The sequence below is a fragment of the Astatotilapia calliptera genome, chromosome 8, assembly GCF_900246225.1.
Source record: "Astatotilapia calliptera chromosome 8, fAstCal1.2, whole genome shotgun sequence".
NCBI classification, from domain to species: domain Eukaryota; kingdom Metazoa; phylum Chordata; class Actinopteri; order Cichliformes; family Cichlidae; genus Astatotilapia; species Astatotilapia calliptera.
Window position 1 is genome coordinate 24,024,703 of NC_039309.1, and position 18,582 is coordinate 24,043,284.

Consider the following 18,582-nt stretch of genomic DNA (forward strand, 5'->3'; position numbering starts at 1 on the left):
CTCTCTATGAGCACACTGTCGCGCTGAGCTAAAGGATCCTGTCTATCCCGCAATATACGCTGAATTCTGAGGACTCTCCTTATCAATCATGCACCTTCCGCAATGGGTTGGTTGCGTATACGGACAGGACATGGCTGCGACAGGCTTCCCAAATCCACCTTCGCTTTTATAGCTGTGGTCTCTCATCTTGATTACACGAAGTAATTTACAATTACTACTCTGAAATATGAATTACATCTGTAATAATCACATACATGGAATAGAATGTTAATAGTTCATTTCCCTTTTTTAGGAAATGACCTGTATGTATCTGTGTGACATCAATAAAAGGATCAAGTGCTGCATTATCTTTAGTTACATTGATGTTATTTATTTATGGTGAAACAGTGGTAAAATATCGCTGTTGCTTTCGTATAAATGAAGCGGACATACCTGCGTGGCCGCGATCTAATCCTGTTTACATAAAGTAAACCTGCTCCCGAGCAGGTTTACGCTTACGGCTCTGTTGCTATGACAGCAAGTCCCAGATGAGCTTCGGGGAACCGAACGATCAAAGATCACGCGAAATCGTCAACAATCTAATCCAGCTAACTTACTTAGCGAGGTACGAAGAACAGGCCCCAGAACGACGTTGACAGAAAATTCTGTTCAATATGGCTGCCCTTCTCGAGCGACTGGAGAACACATTTGGAGAAACTTGTAAGTAAAACGGAACCTTCGTTATGTTTATTTTTTCCGTAAAAAAGCAAGTATATTAATATGTTGCAGCCAATAACTTGTTTTCGAATGCGCTGTTGTGTTAAAAAGCACAGACCCAGGTGGTGAATAGTTGTTCGCTGTTGTTCGCGCTCTTTTTCAAACATAGATTATGTCGTCAGTTTTAACCGATTAAAACACAGTTTTACTAAGAATCACACATAAAGAAAGGGTCTTAGTGATATTTTAACGACCCCTTGCCAACGCAAGAAAGTTGGCGTTTTTACAACAGCAGCCTCATTGTTCGGCAGGTTTTTTTTTTTTCTTCTCATTAGCATCATTCAAAAGTGACTTAGCTAGCAGTGGCAACTTCTATCTAAAACAATTGAAATATAGCAAGGTGTTGTATATTTAGTGGGCTAATAAGGTTTTCAATATTTTTATTTTTTCTTTCAAGGCTGAAGACCAAAGACAAAAAGACAGAAGAAAAAAAATTCAGACTGCAATTAATTTCAGGTGGAGACAGTAAACACAGGTGAGTTGAAAGATCTATTGAAGAGACCTTTCTTCATGGCCATTAAAACATTTTTAGGTTAAAAGACCTGTGTCATGAATCGCTGTGCGGCAGGCAGGAGTTGGACCCAAAATGCAGGACTCAGACTCAGGGGATGAACTCAAAATCACAGCTTTAATTGCTGGTCACAGAAAACGAGCATACAAAACTAAACTGGGAAAATATAAACTCACAGCTTGCAGAGAGGCACACGAGGAAACACACAGCTTGAGGGACGACGCAGCACTGACTCAGAGAAACACAGGGTTTAAATACACTGGGAAGTAACGAGGGGAATGAGACACAGAAGGAGAGCACAGCTGGGAGAAATCAGAACTGACGAGACAAGGGAGCAAAGTAGGATACACTCACATGAGACACAGCCCTTCAACGTAAAACAGGAATTAGCACAGATGCAAACTAGACTAGGGGAGACAGAGCAACTAAGAAACACAGAGGGCAGCTACCAAATACTCAGAACTAAACAGAATACAAGAAAACCAAACTAAGACACTACAATAAAGAATACGCTGGGACAACAAAGAGAACTAAGAACATAATACAAAAAACTCAGAGGTACAAGAAACTCAAAACACTGGGTCACTGACCCAGGACCGTGACAACCTGTTTTTTTTTAATCATGCCCTGGCTTTGTCACACTGAATCATGTTGAAAAGATCTATTTTCATGGCTCCCCCCATTACCATTTCCTTGTACTTCTTTCTACCAGTATATTTTATTTTGTGACATTAACATCTTAAATGTACCCCTAATTATTAATAGCTGTGTTAGTATTTATAATGCATTTTTTGTTTTTATCATGTGCAGATCTACCAAGGGTCAGTGGCACAGTTCACCTTTTGTGGTAAGTTATAACACTTCATATGTGGAGACCCTTTCTTGGATATCTGCCACCGTGATGGTTACTGGACCCTGTTCAGGGAGGTCGCTATGGTCTGCCCTCAGATCCACTAGCCACTGAGCATTGCCGTTATGGGTTGCATCCTTCTCCCATATGCTCTTCCAGTATTGCTCCGTCTCCAGCCTTGGTGGTGCTGTTCTCTTATTGTTCCCTTGCCACTGAGAGTACACCTTTGCTGGTTCTGTGGAGAACAGCTGGTTTATTCTCCTGCCTTCTATCTCTCTGGTGTACCTCCTCAAGCGGCTGGCCAAGGCTGTGAGTCTTTGCTTGGCAGTTTCCAAGGCCTCAGGTATGGACAGCTTGCTGTATTTCTTAGGCACCTTATTTGTCGCACCTTTCTGCAACTCCGTTAGTTGCCTAACCTCCCTCCGTGCTACTTTGATCTTGCCCTCTAGCCTCCTTCTCCATGGAGGGTACTGCCCCTTGTCGCTGTTCAACTTGTAGCCAAGCATCTCACTGATCACTGCTGCCGTATTGTAGATCAGCTTGTTAGTGTCGGTAATCGTGGTTGTAGGTATTGCCCGTAGTGCTGCATTAACATCATCTAGCAGACCTTCTGAGGGTACTTCACGTAATCTTGGTAACCGGCTACGGGGGATCCAGGGGGGGGGGGGGGGGGGGGGTCAGAGTGTGACCCCATAAATGACTTCCCTAAACCTGCTGGTCTGGAAGTCCAGCAGTTCATCTAAACAAAAGGCACTTAGACTAAAGCAGATATAGCTACGTTTATCCTACCATAAAACAATAAGACAAGGTACGACCTCCCCCACACTCCCAGGATGTGGGTGTGAAAGCCAGAACACTCTGGAATGCACACAAAGCCTTTGCAGACTATTAAGGATCACACATCCTATCACTACACAATCGATTATACACCTCTAAGTATACATGGTTAAATATTTCTAAGCATAAATGACAATAAACAATGCAAATCTAACAGTTACGTCTAGTTGTTAGTTACCCAGTCAAGAGATCCTTAGTTCTACTTTATCTTTTGTTTTTGTTTTTGTTTTAGTGCGTTTTCCAGGAATTAAACTGCCACTTTTACTTAAGTTTCTGCCCACCATGATGATAGGTGCAATGATTTATTACAGTGTGCAAACATACATGGAAACACAGTATATAACGCAAAAACAGAGTTTCTATAATTCTATTGACTGTGAAAGTCTAGAGCCTCTTTATTCTTCATCACAGCCTGGACTTTCTGAGATGGCTGTTAGGGTACCTGTGTGTTTTGTTGTTTGGTTCTTTGAGTTTTGTTTATTTATTGTGTTCTTTGTGTATTTTGTATTTCCTAACTTAGTTTACTTATGCTCTTGAGGTTATTCTGTCAGGGCGTTTGCGGTTGCCCAGGGCAGCATCACGGGCATCGGCAAAAAAAAAAAAAGATTACTCGTATTCATGCTGCCCCGACATCAGCCAGTGCATATTGGGAATGTCATAGGCATCAATCGGTTTTCTATCACCCATTTGCTGGGAGTAAGGGCGCCCTCCATTTGCGAGGTGCGCCTGCTGCTTGCGGCACAGGGAGGAGAGGGCGGGGCGGCGGGGGATTCTCTGGCTGGCTGGAGTGGCATCTAATAACCAACTCGCAAAATAAAACAAAAATAAAAACAAACCAACAAGCACGAAAACACCAGACATTATGATACAGACTTATAATTTGCACCGATGTTTTTTCGAAATTCTATACACGGAAAGTGAGCGCGAGACCCCTCGGTGCGCCTGCTCGCTGCTGAAGTCAAAGTTGGGTGGCTGTAGCTCAGGTCAGCCACTAATCAGAAGGTCGGTGATTCGATCCCAGGCTGCCTCCTGGCTGCATGCCAAATATCCTTGGGCAAGATACTAACCCCATGTTTGCATACTGGTGGTGGTCAGAGGGCCCGGTGGCGCCAGTGTCCGGCAGCCTCACCTCTGTCAGTGCGCCCCAGGGCAGCTGTGGCTACAATGTAGCTTGCTATCGCCAGTGTGTGAATGTATGGGTGAATGACTGAATGTAGTGTAAAGCGCTTTGGGGTCCTTAATGACTAGAAAAGTGCTATACAAATGCAGGCCATTTACCATTTAAACTTTATTGTCATCTCTGCTACATACAGTCCAGTATATAGAGAGACGAGATGATGAGGCTCCAGTTACAGCAGTGCAAGTAAACAAACAATAAATATAAGAAGAGTAAGAAAATAAATATACACTTTAGGACTCGGGGTAAAGGATCAATAACAATTTAAAATGTATAATTTACAGTTTGATGATTTAAAGTCTCACACACAAGCCGTCGAAAGGGGAGGGGCCTGGGTTGTGTGAAATCCCAGAAATAAAGACAAAGTGAATCTGTGAACTAAGGTGTAGGTCTGTTAGGTTATGTTGTGGTGATCTTCGAGTTGGGGGATTTGTGTTCATACTGGAGTGCAAAATTAAAACCAAGATGGACAAGAAAAGTTCAAAGCCATCAGGTGCTCAGTTTAGAAAAAAGAGAAGAGAAGAGGAGGGGAAACAAGCAAAAGATGCAGGTAAGCAGATATGTGATTGGATAATGGCAGCTCATCCTGAAACAATCAGAGTCAGAATACGTAATTAATCCCTAAGGAAATTATGTGGGTTACAGTTGCTCCAAGAACCAATGGTAAAAATAGTAACAGTAACAGACTAAACTCCAAACAATACCTTAAGTTACAGATTTTACACATTTAAGAAGCAGCACTAATATATATATTGGGGGGGGGGGGGGGGGGGGGGCAGAGGGAGTGTTCGCCCAGGGCACCAAACAGGCTAGGACTGCCACTGCTCATTATTGTTTTCTGCTCATGTTATGTTCTCAGTTCTAGTGCTTAGGTTTCTGTTACCTTGGCTTCCCCGTGTTCCACGTTTCATGTTAAGTTGCTCTTGTCTTTGTGCTCAATGAGAGCGAGAGAGAGAGATGTGTGCCGTGGACCTCTACCTGCTGCTCCGCCAGCACCGAAGTCTTGGTCGCTTCAAGTTGGATTACTCCGGTTCACTCCTACCTGTGCTTCCCAGCCACAGCCCGCCATACTACGAGCTGGAGGCTAAGCTACCTGGCTAATCAGCTTCCTCTTCCTGGAGGAAGTGGCGCTCCCGCCGCTGTCCCTCAGTGGCTGATATAACTCCCGGTGTTGAGTCAAATACTATTTTTCTCATGCTCCTGGTTATAATTAAAGACAATAATCACGCCTCAAAAACTGTTAAGACTGTCAAACCCAAGACTGTTTATTTTGAACCTGTTGATTCATTGGACTGTTTTCACACTGCTCCTGAGCCTTGAGTTGTGTTCTCTCTGAGACTGTTAACTCAAAGACTGTATTTTCAAAACCTGCTCATTGTGGTCGATAAAGTTTAAAAATGATGTTTTCTGAGTCAGTCTGTTCTAAACCTCCACCTCTCTCCGTGTTTCTGTTCCCAGGGCAGCCGCGGTCCAGCCTTCCCCTGCACACATCAGTTTCCCAGGTGAGGGGGGGCTAGGGCCAGGCTGTTCCCTGCTCTGGCTCCCAGGCCGGCGGAAGCTCCACCCGTCCCGCTGTTTTTGGTGCCTGTTCCGGCTCGTAGGGTGAGGGCAGCCATGACCCAGCTTACTCCTGCTCCCGTACCTACTCCTTGGATGGGAGTGGCTCCAGTACTCCCTCGTGTCCACTGTGGGAACGGTAGAGCCCGTTCAGCTGTCACCACTGGGGGCTCTGGAGAGACGTCCGTCCACCAGATCAACCAGCCACTTAAACACCTGTGGCAGCCACGGCGCCACCGGTGCAACCACCAGCTCAACCACCTACGGCTGCCATTCCAGTTTTGTGTTTCTTGGTGCCAGCAATAAAGCTGTCTTTTGAGTAAAGTTTCTGCCTTCGAGTCTGCATTTTGGGTCCTCCATTCCTGCCTGCTTCACACAGCAATCCTGACAATGGCGTTGTAATTCCTTCAGGAATAGTTCTCCAAGCTTCGTGAAGGACAGTCAAAGCTCTTCTTTGAATATTTCTGCGATTTACTTGGTCTCTGTCAAGATGATCCCACACAGTTTAATGCTGAGCTCTGGAGAGGCCAATCAATGAGTGAGTTCATGTGCGTGTGGATTTATCTTAGCATGCTCTTACTGCATTGGCGGTGCATTTGGGATCATTGTCATGAAGAAAAATGATGCTGTTGCCGATTAGAGGCTGCAGATGATGCAACATGGTGGATCAAAATCTGATGGTACAGCACTCCATCACATCCATAGCCACTGATTTTCAGTCCAGTTCTTGTGTAATGTGGCACACCTCAGCCTTTTCCCCTATTTTCCTTCCTTAAAAATGGCTTCTTGACACAATCCTTCCGCTGAGACCGTTTCTGATGAGGCTTCAGTGAATAGAAGATGGATTAGCTGAAGGGCCATCTCTCAGGTCTGTCCAGGATTGTATCCTCTTTCTTAAGGGCGTGACTTTGAGACGCAGTTCATCTGCTGTAGATAGTTTACAGCTAATGAACAGCATCTGCTGTAAACTATAGCAGATCTATTCTCCACTTGTTCAATTTTTTCAGACTTTTTAAGGACACATTGCACACTATCCTGAGATGTGCCAAGTTTTCAGATAATAGCTCTTTGGTGGCGTAAAAATACAAGTTTATACTTTCAGGAAGTCCTAAAAACTCCCTGAAAAGCCTTCAGCTAATCCAAAATGCTGCAGCAAGAGTCCTGACAGGGACTAGAAAGAGAGAGCAGATTTCTCCTGTTTTGGCTTCCTGTTAAATCCAGAATTCAAAATCCTGCTCCTCACATACAAGCTCTTAAATAATCAGGCCCCATCTTATCTTAATGACCTTGTAGTACCATATCACCCTATTAGAGCACTTCGCTCTCGCTCTGCAGGCCTACTTGTTGTTCCTAGAGTATTTAAAAGTAGAATGGGAGGCAGAGCCTTCAGTTTTCAGGCCCCTCTTCTGTGGAACCAGCTTCCAGTTTGGATTCAGGAGACAGACACTATCTCTACTTTCAAGATTAGGCTTCAAACTTTCCTTTTTGCTAAAGCATATAGTTAGGGCTGGACCAGGTGACCCTCAATCCTCCCTTAGTTATGCTGCAATAGGCATAGGCTGCCGGGGGATTCCCATGATGCACTGGGTGTTAATAGACCTCTCTTCATTAAATCGTACTTGTTATTAATCTCTGTCTCTCTTCCACAGCATGTCTTTATCCTGTCTTCCTTCTCTCACCCCAACCAATTACAGCAGATGGCCCCGCCCCTCCCTGAGCCTGGTTGTGTTCGAGGTTTCTTCCTGTTAAAAGGGAGTTTTTCCTTCCCACTGTCGCCAAAGTGCTTGCTCATAGGGGGTCATATGATTGTTGGGTTTTTCTCTGTATCTATGACGCGCCTTGAGGTGACTTTTGTTGTGATTTGGCGCTATATGAATAAAATTGAATTCAATTCTAGGTCTGTTTTTCATTGTATTTACAGGGCTGGAGATCATGGAATATCCTTCCACTGTCATGCTGACGACTGCCAGATTTATCTGCCTCTGAAGCAGAAAGCTGCCTTCTGTATTAACTCACTTCTGGCAGAAGATATTAACACTTGTCTAACATGGTGGACTGATGTTGCCTTTATTAATTCATCTCTGTTTGTGCGACTAGTTTAGCAGTGGTTTTGTGTGTCATATTTGCTGTGAGTCACTGGCTGTGATGTTGTTGGACTAATTGAAGGCAGGTGTATTTGATTACACTGATGCCCTGTCTACTTACAGCCCGCACTACAAACACTGCTGTGATATTTTTTCTCTCTGTGCAGGTATGAAATATGACCTGATATGTTTATGATGGATAGTTTGCTCCTCTGTGGGTTGTGATAGTTTGTCTCTGTGCAGGCCAACACCTACACTATGCCTCAGAGTGGAGTTGCTGAGGCCGGAGTGATCACTGGCCTCCTTCTTACAGGGTGGTGGGTCTTGGAGGACACCTGCTGGTTCCTGTTAAAGTGGACTTGGACTTTGTGCTTTTTATTCTGTACTCAAGTAGGACACTGGACTATTTTAGCCTTCATGAGCTCTTCCTCCAGTTGCGCGCATGCGGCGCGCTGCTGCTCCTCGAGGTCAACGTCCATGCCCCCCACAGCTTCCTTGTGTTGCTCAGTGGAGGGCGAAACAGGCCGTGGCGGTGTGCGACGGCGGCGGGAACGCCGCTTTCTCTTTGGAGCGGCCGTGGGCAAAGCCTGGCCTTCCGTGGCGACTGGCTCCTCGCCCTCCGACCACATCCGTACCAGGCAGGAAGCAGGAGACGAGGGTGGGCAGTTGGTCTGAGGTGGGGCAGCTGACGAGAGCTCCTCCTCGGAACTGAGCCAGGGCTTCCGACGGAGCTCGTCCTCCCGATACGCCCGTAACACCTGCTGCCGCTCCTCTTCACTGAAGTCACTTGCCTCTGGCATCTCCGTGCTCCGCGTAGTGTAGTCAGGCGGTGGCGAAGATGTGGAAGCGAAACGTGAACAGACAGTGTAACGGTGGTGAGCCTCATAGTTCCGATTCTGACCGTTTCCGGCTCTTCATGCTGGAACAGCTGCCCCGGGCGGATGCCCACAGTGGAAACGAGAAAGTCCCGGATGTGGGGGCGCAGCGCGCCGAACAGCCACGGGAGTCCGGACCAGGGTTTTAATAGTTTTGCAATTTTCATTAGTTTTTATTTTTATTTAGTTTTGACTTCAGAATTTCAATTTTATATCAGTTTTAATTAGTTTTTACCAATTGTTTGCTAGTTTAGTTTAGATTTTTTGAAAATCCTTAGTTTCAGTTTAGTTTTGATTAGTTTCAGTTATAGTTTGTGTTTGCAATAATTAAGTGTAACAAAATCCCAGTTTCATCATATCAGTCATTCTCTTCTGCTTATCCTTGGGTATGTTGCTATTCCAGCTACCATACCCTGCACCCTGGACAGGTCGCCTGTCTCTCGCAGGGCTAACACGCAGAGACAGACAACTCACATTCCCACCTATGGGTTCTTTAAATAAATAAATAAATAAATAAATAAATAAATAAAGACAGATGAACAACCATTGATACCAGGCAACTATAAAATGTATATCTTGGCCCCAATGAGACTATTAGCTCTTGCAGCACCGGGTGTTCGTAATTTTGGTTCAAGTGAATTGATAAACTTTTTGAAGGCAATTGACTCACACAGTTATGTAGATGTCCCCGTCCTGTTGTCTCGGGATGCATCACGCTGCCTTACCTGGGGTTAGCTTCTGTTTCTGGGGATGAGGGTTGAGTGTGCTCCCTTCTCAAGGTAAGCTAGGTTAGCCTTCTTGTGTGAGCTTTTCAAGTGCACTTTAAGGTTTGTGGGATTTTTTTCCCTTTAAAAATGTTCCTCATAATTTGTCTCTTTCCACTACAAGACACTTGCTTTATCCAAAGCACAGTCATATTCAAAGTAATCCCAAATTGGACTCTGGCGCTTTCTCCTGACATGATTCTGCGCGTGGACGGAGCAACACAGACGACTCGACTAACGTGCTGCCACCTGCTGGCATAATGAGACAGCAAGAAAAAAATCTGGAAACTAAATTTCATTTTCACCCTTGACTCTTGTATGACACGCACACATCAATGAAACTAAACACATTTTTGCTATAAATTCAGTTAATTTTAGTTAGTTTTGTGAACACTCATTACAGTTTTAGTTAGTTTTCCTTTTTTTATTTTTATTTCAGTTAACGAAAATGTTTTTTCACTTCTAGTTTTCGTTATTTCGTTAGTTTTCGTTAACGATAATAACCTTGGTCCGGACACCATCCGCTGTAGACGAACGGCTACGGTCTCCCGGTATTCGCCTCCTGGCAGCGTCGCCCACTCCTGACAGTGATATTCCACCGTGTAGATCAGATCTTCCCGGAGGTCCGCGGAGGGGTTGTGAGCTGCTGGGTCCATGTCGTGGTCGCGTTCTTCTGTCATGGCTCGCTGTGTGGCAGGCAGGATGAGGACCCAAAATGCAAACTCACGGACTCAGGGGATAAACCCAAAATCACAGCTTTAATGCTGGAAGGCAGATCACAGGAAATACAAAACTTAAACTGGGAACCATAAACTAACACTCGCAGAGAGACACAGGGAAATCCACGCAGCATGAGGGGGAACGCGACACAGAACTGAGGGAGACGCAGACATAAATACACAGAGGGTTAACGAGGGAAGTGGGAGCACACGGGGAACACAGGTGACACTGATAATCATAACGAGACAGGGCGGGGTGAACATAACATGACGTATACAGGTGCGGGAATCACAAAATAAAATAGGAAGTACACGGGGGTTCAGACAGGAGGGGAGAGAGAGAGCACAGGAAGAACATAGACATAATGGGCAGGGGAAACATGGAACAAACACAAAGAGAGACGAGGGCTCATAAATACACAGAGGGGCACACAGGGGGTAAGAGTCACGAAGGGAAAACACTTAGGGAACAACAAAACAGGACAACTCAGGAAACATGGCCTAAATAAGGAACGAAATACAAGAAACTAAGAATACTGGGCCAACATGGCCCAGGACCATGACACTTTCAAGTACAAAGTTGTTATGAAGTCTGTCACATTCCCCCCCTTTTTTTCTTTTTTTCTCCTTTATTTATTTATCCTTCTTATTTCATTGTACTGTATATTGTTACTCTTATTTCCCTTGTATGTCTACTGTACAAACCGAACTGGAATGACTGACTGTTCGCTTTATAAGTTCAATAAAGTTTGGGGAAAAAAAAAAAACCTCTTCGGCCGCTCCCTTCTGTCGTATTTTGCGGCAAAATTATCCACACCCACCGCCACGCTATGAATTGTGGGATATATGGGACCACGAAGTGTGCACCGGACCACGTTTGATATTTGGAGAAATCGACGGCGCATTTGGAGTATGCATTTGAAGTACACTTCGAATTGGGACAGCCGTCGTCGCGTGGCGGTGACGTACCCGCACTTGAAATGCATACTTCAAGTGTGCAGACCCTGAATTGGGACACAGCCATAGTCTCTCTTCCACAGCATGTCTTTATCCTGTCTTCCTTGTCTCACCCCAACCAATCACAGCAGATGGCCCCGCCCCTCCCTGAGCCTGGTTCTGTTCGAGGTTTCTTCCTGTTAAAAGGGAGTTTTTCCTTCCCACTGTCGCCAAAGTGCTTGCTCATAGGGGGTCATATGATTGTTGGGTTTTTCTCTGTATCTATGAAGCGCCTTGAGGTGACTTTTGTTGTGATTTTGTTGTGTGTGTTTTGCTTTACCAACATCTGTATTCGTCTGTACAACTGTGACAGTGTCAGACATCCTCAGCACAAAGTGATGCTCAAGTAATTCTGTGGAATGTAGACAACAGCTGAAGAAAGTTTAGTATAAAAGACCAACAGGTTGAAAGATAAAAGGGGAAGAACTAGTTATAACAATAATGTTGGATGCTGTTAACTCTGACGTCATTCATCGGTGGTCAATTTTGTTATTTGAGTAAACGAATCTAATTGAAACTACAATGTTGATATTTGTAATATCTTCTGTCTATAAGTTCATTTAACAATAACACTACTTGTTACACAAAGTACATAAAATTTGATACAAGAAAGAAAATGTTATGTAAAATGTTGCTCTGGAGTATTTTATTGCGCTAATTTAACATCAATCTTGTTGGATTTACTGGAGCTAAATAGCTGAACTCTGTAAAATGTAACCAGTGAACGTTTGTCATGTTCACATAACAATTTTTTAATGTTTTAGATGGAAATATGGTGGCATAATAAAACCCATTCAGTGAAGTAGAACAGATTATTTTTGAGTATGTTGCAGCTGTTGATGGTTCCTTTTACATGCTTCTGTTTGTTTAATGAATAAACTGTTAAATCCTCAGACTTCAATCTTTCAATCCAATAAACGACACCAAACAAGAGCCAGTAGCAGAAAAATAGAACAGAATAGAAAAGACCTTTATTGTCATTGTACATGTATAAAGAAAAATGTGCCTTTTTATGTATGTTCTGTTTTGGCAGATTTGGCAAGTTAGTTTTTCATAGGCACAACCGACATCCTCACCTCTGCTGCTCAACTCACGAATGCATTCTCCCTTCAGTGACGCGCCATTTAAGGGGAAATTAACAGGCTAAGAAGCATCTCCCAACAAAGACGTCACTGACCAAACAAATGTCCTAATTTATTGTGCAAAGTTTTCACACACAGGATATAATATATATATAATATATATGAATAAATGCCTTTGCATTTCAAATTCTGTAATATCAATGTTTTAGTCGTTTTTAAATACAAGAGCAGCAGAAAATGTTCAATAAAGACAAAGAAGCTGTGAACCAAATAGCATTTTAATGAAATCATTAGTGGTTAAGCAAAGTAACATTACAAAGGAAACAAAAGCAAGCAAACGGTTAAGTGTAAAGAACATTTGTTCCATTGGCACAGGCTTCAGTGCAGCTGCATGTTGTTACTGCTCTCACAGACATGGCATTGTTTCCCCCTTTTGGTGGTTTGAGCATCAAATCACCAAAGGTCTCAGCTGCACATCGACAATGCTAAAATATTTCAGCCGTCCTTACATATAACTGTCATTTGTTGCAAGCTGTGCAAACATCACAATTGTTTGACATGTAAATGTGGAAGAAGCGCAGGCAGCAGCGCACTGGCTGTGATTCACATTATATACAAAGATGAACAGCAAATGGTGATGACTCTGGGAACTAAGCTTTGACAAACACTGCAGAAACCTTTGGGAACAGTTACATGAAGCTCTCTTAGAATCATTTGTCATGTATTTGTAGCCTTCTGGCTTCTGGCCACGCCCCCTGCCCTTACCACAGAACACCTGTAGAAATATATGATGAATGAGCTACAGAGATGCAGTCAGAACAGAACATTCAAATGCAAATCAACATAAATTCTTGACTTTTAAAAAGAGCTGTTGGTTTTATTGGTGAACACACGTGTAGAGGAAAATATGATGAAATGACCAGACACTAGGGGTCAGTGTCAGTCTGCAGCAGTCACATAAAAGCTCCAGAGAGCACACAGTGATTGTAAAAGCTGAGGATGCGTTGGTCCTTGTGGCAGCTTCTTTACCCAACTCATATCAGACGGTCTTTTGAACAAAAAAAAAACAATAAAAAATGACAGAAGACTTTTTTCAACACAGGAGAAGATCACTCAAAGAAATGTAATGGACCTAACTACCTTCATTTTCATAACGGTTGTTCTTTGGGAGAAATGGCCGTACAATGTTCTGTAAAAACAACAAAGACACAGCGAGTCTACTACAGTCTGTCAGCAGTAAGAACATTAGCCTGATATAAAATGTGATCACATACAAATACACAAATACTCAACAATAACTTGGTAACAGACATCATTGTGCTTCTAAGTAAAGAGTAAATTAAGCAGAATACTATAACATTAGTAAGTAGAGACAGTGGAAGGAATAGCATAGCATGTGTGATACTTGATATTTCTGGATAAGCGTGAATATTTACTCTGTGAATTTATCATTTATCAGTCGGGAATCTGCAGCCCGACATCCTTTAAACAAACATTTCTCCAGCTGTGAGTCAGACAAAGGAAAAAGGGACACTTTCTAAGAATAATTCAGCCCTGCTCACAACAAACTTTCATCTTCTCCCCTTTATCCTGGTCTTTGCTCATGATCATCTCCACCTTTGGAAATCTGAGAGGAATGTCACATATTCCTTTGGATAGTGATTCTTAAGCCATAATGTGTAATCAAATAAAGGAAAAAATATAACTTGTTGTAGTCTTAATAACAGCGCAGCCTTTAGCACGTGGTCCATAAAAAGGACCTTTTGGGGGAGGGGCCTCTGTAGATGATCACCTTATAGAGCTGAAAAGCCAAATGTGTTAGCACTCTTCATGGTTATAGCTCCAGGGTTTCCTCTCTGTTCTCAGGTGCTACTTTTAAAAATCCTAACACAAAGACTGACTCTGACTGTGAGTGCAGAACAATCAGGGCCAGTGGAGCTTTGAAGCAGGCAGACATGTAGGTGAGATGCAAACAGAGCCAAAGGTCAGTTAAAGACATCACCGGCCTCCTGCAAAAGCTCTGACTTAGTTTGGTTGTGTTTATAATTGTTCTGTTTTGCTGCAGAGAATGATTACAATCTGTTTGAATGCTCACTTTTTTTAGGCTGAATTATTGTCTTGGGCACCACCTGTCGGATAATCTGAGAATTACATGTTCCCAGAAAGCATTTTTGTGAACACAATGTTGTCTTAATTGGCAGGAATCATGGCCAAAATCAAAATAATAATAATAATAATGATACCCAGGTTGTAATTAGCCTCATAATTTTCTGTGGTATCTTAATCTTAATGCTAACAATGATCTTGTTAGCATCTGCTTTATATCTTTAATCGCTATCTCTGTCTCTGTCTTCGTGCTCCTGCAAAGCATCGTGGCTGTCCTCCTCTTCATCCTCATCAGCCTCTTCCTCATCACCACCTCCATTCATCATTTCCATCTCCACCTCCACCCCTCCTTCCTCAGCCTCCGCGTCCACTTCACTGAAGGGCTCGGGATCCTGTGACACCTCGACCATCTCAGTGCCTTGAACCACTTCAACAGCACCCTCGCGAATCTTTTTGACGTGGAAGGTGAAGGGGGGCACTTTGTACACGGCGGTCTTGGACCGGGCATAAACCACATGGTCTGGTGTGAAGGCTTTCTTCATCTTGTCGCTGGATGTCTTCATCTTCTGCTTGCGCTCAGGGTTGACGCTCATGCGTGTCCCGAGTTTTCCCATCTTCTTCTCAATGTTGTGGCGGGTCTTCTCCAGGTTTTCCTTGGTCTTCTGCTTGGTCTTTTCTAAATTCTCCTTGGTTCTTTGCCTTGTCTTTTCCAGGTTCTCCTTTGTCTTCTGCTTGGTCTTCTCAAGGTTCTCCTTGGTTTTTTGTCTGGTCTTCTCCAGGTTCTCTTTGGTCTTTGCTCTGGTCTTATCCATCTTCTCCTTTGAGAAAACAGTTTTCAGGTTTTGTACACGCTGCAGGCTGCTGCGCTTGATGCGTTCGGCACGAGTCTCCTCCATGGCCTCCTCGATCTCCAAACCCTCTTCGTCCGATGAGAGGTCCACGTGAGGCTTGTCTGCCTTTTCTCCTTCTTCTCCCTCTTCTCCGGGCTCCTCCACAGCTTCTTTGAGCTCGAGCAGACTGCCTCCTCTGCTTCCCGACACAGACTCGGAAACCTTCATGGATTTTGAAATGTTGAGTTTCGAGGGAACTTTCACTTCATCCTGTGGAGAAAAGAGCATAAATCATGACATTATTTCTTCTGATAGAGGTTTTGTTAACGTACTGTAGCTAAACACATTACTGACATATTATCACATTTTAAGGCTGATAGTGTGTCTTGTTACATATCACAGTCCAGAGCAGCGTTGTGGTTCTGCTGGTTGGTGTATCCAGATTCATACAGGATTAAAAGACTGATTAATGTGGTGAAGTCACAATTCAAATTTTAGCTTTAGGATAGGAGTATTGGTAAAAGGAGTGGTATGTCTCTGCTATCATGAAGTGCTTTATGTGTGTTTGTGCATTGTTCCTCTTTCTGTCGATGTGTGCAAGTACTCACAGGCTAACCAAGCCGAGCCGTGTGACTCACTTCAGGTTTTCCACACAGTGCAGCCATTAGAGGCCATCATAAACAGAGACGATTCTGAGTAAAGACATGAAGCTGTCTCAGAGGAATGAAAGGAAAACGTTTGTGTGGGATGTCAGCTGTGACAAAAGGGGCAAACAACATAATTACAGTGTGCGCACAAAGCTACTCTGACCCTTCTGCTGACATCATTAAGATGTGCTTAACACACATGCGGAGGGGAGGAGAGTGCTCCGGGACATTTAAAGTTTTGTGGTTGAACCATGTTTGTCTCTGCAGGCTGCTGCATGCTCTCATTCTCTGTCATGTCGTGTTAACCTGGAAACTCTGTATCATCGTCCTCCAGAGACGGGACCTCTCAGCAGGAGAGGTAGTGGGATTCTTATTTCTGCACTCATTTGCTTCTGAGATGAACCATTGTGGTTTTTATTACCTCGTGACTTCTAGCACACTGTCTGGAGGCGACATTCTGGAATAGCGGTCCTATCACTCTGCATCTGGTGAGCTTTGCAGTTTCCGAACTTTACTTGTTTGGAATATTTTGTATGTGTGACCTGCCTCGCCTGACCCTGGCCCGCCCTGTAAAGCATTCCTGTATAGAAACACTTCACGCTCGCCTCCATAGTCATTCATTCCCCTCTCTGTTCCATCTTCCACCCACCATATCTTCCCTTTCTCAATAACATTCCAGCCAAGGGAGCCTATCTTTCTCTTTTCTCATAAATTCAGCACTCTGGCCTGCAAATGCAGGGATGGAAGAGAGGGCGGGGGTCTTCCTCTTTCCATCACGGCAACTTTGAATCCAACTGGGCTCCAGACATGTACCTTGTGTACTGAATGTAGTACTTGCTGTATGTATTGTGTGTTTGTCTCCCCTTACACTGCCTTTATTGTCAAAACAGGAACTCGGTGGGGCCGGGACAAAGGACTAGCAGGGATGGGGGATGGTCAGGTGAGGAAAGTGGAGATGCTTTTCTGCTGTCGTATGAAACGACTAATTGCACACATGGGATGATTCTAAGAGTCGTGGAAAACCATCTGGTCCGCAGGAAGATGATAGCATCAAAGTCTTAGCTGGAAGGTAGCACTGAGAGCTAAGTGTGAGCATGTAGAGGAGGGGGGGGGTCTGCATCCATTGTGTTCTGTTCTCGTGGTTTTATTGAGGTATTGTGCTGCAGTATCTTGGGTAAACTTGACCTTAGATGAAGGATTTTGGCTTTCCTGCCGGGCGGGGGTGCTGGAAAATACCTGCCTAGTTACAATTCATTGTGTCTTATATTGAAGTCAAGGACAATGCAGTGGGTGCTGAAAATCACTTAAGAAAGGTTAAACCTCGAGCCTGGATCTCTCCACACTTAAAATACTCCCAGGTACACTTCCTTCCAATGACACCACACCATTTATTATTCCAGAAATAATTTGCATGTCCCAGTAAACAGTAGATTTGGTATTCCAGATTCCAGGATGGGCTTTTGTTTTATACAAACCAACATGCTTCTTTTGCCGTTTGCACCCATATTCATCACATACATCAACAGCACAAATAGGTGCTTAAGTAAAAAAGGGTCATTCCACATATCTTTGTAATGACATTTTTACATATTTTATCTATCAGAATCAGAATATTTTTAAATCCTCTAAAGAAATGACGTACAAATAAACATCAGGATCCTTTCAGCCGGCAGAGAAGGTATTTTGCTTTGGCTAGGACACCATCTGAGCCATCACAGGACAGCAGCACTAATTTTTACAAACAAATTCTTCTAAAGATTTTTTTTGTTCTGCAAATTCATTATAGATCTAACTGCACAGAGCGATATACAAGTAATGACAATTATCAACATGGAAGAGATATACACATCAATAAATCAATAATTATAAGCCAATGAAATCTCGTATATGATTTGAAAATCCATCCTTTCGCTTCCGCCTATCCTTCTCAGGGTCGCGGGAGCCTATCCCAGCTGTCATAGGGCGAGAGGCGGGGTACACCCTGGACAGGTCGCCAGTCTGTTACACACAGGGACAGACACCCATTCACTCCCACCTATGGGCAATTTGGATTAATCCCCCCCAAACTGCATGTCTTTGGACTGTGGGAGGAAGCTGGAGTACCCGGAGGGAACTCACGGGGAGAACATGCAAACTCCACACAGAAAGACCCCATCAGACCCCGGCCTGATGGTGGAATTGAACTCAGGACCCTCTTGTTGTGGAGCAACAGTCCCACTGTGCCACTGTGCTTCCCTGAGAAAGTGTCATTAAAAATTGTACCTTAAATATATTTGAATATACAACCTGTGCACTATTGAGCTACTTCAATAAGATTATAATGTTGACTTAAATACTTTTTTGTGATGGACGGTTCACACACCAGTTTTTTATTCTATAAAAATATTTCTGTTATCCAAAATAAATAGTTCAGAAAACTGGAAAACAGAGTTTTGGAGGATCTGGAGACTGAAGCGACTTCTTTGCTCATTGGTTGCTTTGTTTTCTGTCACATGATCACTGAAAGGCTTCTCATGGAGATGCTGCATGTTGTCTTAGACCACAGAGAATCACAGAGTCAGTTTAGTTTTAGATGAGTAAAAGAAAGTGGATGCATGGATGGACTATAGAGAATATAAAAATAGTTGTGGCAATAACTTAGTGTTAGTGTTCTGCTTAAAATGAGATGTCAATGATTGTCTTGTCTTTAAGGAGCCCAAAGTCAGTCTATCAGTTTGGTAAAGATGTGTGTGTGTGTGTGTGTGTGTGTGTGTGTGTGTGTGTGTGTGTGTGTGTGTGTGTGTGGTGTGGT

The 18,582-nt window shown here is 43.6% G+C and overlaps 1 protein-coding gene and 1 long non-coding RNA gene across 2 annotated transcripts in view; one reads left to right on the plus strand and one right to left on the minus strand.

Moving 5' to 3' along the window:
* Positions 1-637: 637 nt before the first annotated feature.
* Positions 638-2,115, plus strand: LOC113028242 (uncharacterized). Its single transcript, XR_003273215.1, has 3 exons — positions 638-699; positions 1,154-1,231; positions 2,078-2,115. It is a non-coding gene; the product is annotated as an uncharacterized LOC113028242 (long non-coding RNA).
* Positions 2,116-12,468: 10,353 nt separating this feature from the next.
* The window catches only part of cavin1b (caveolae associated protein 1b), a 35,932-nt gene continuing 29,818 nt past the window's right edge, over positions 12,469-18,582 (minus strand). The window contains exon 2 of the mRNA XM_026177504.1: positions 12,469-15,414. Coding sequence (XP_026033289.1) covers positions 14,536-15,414 — 879 coding nt within the window. The 3' untranslated portion in view covers positions 12,469-14,535. The remainder of the gene's footprint in view (positions 15,415-18,582) is intronic.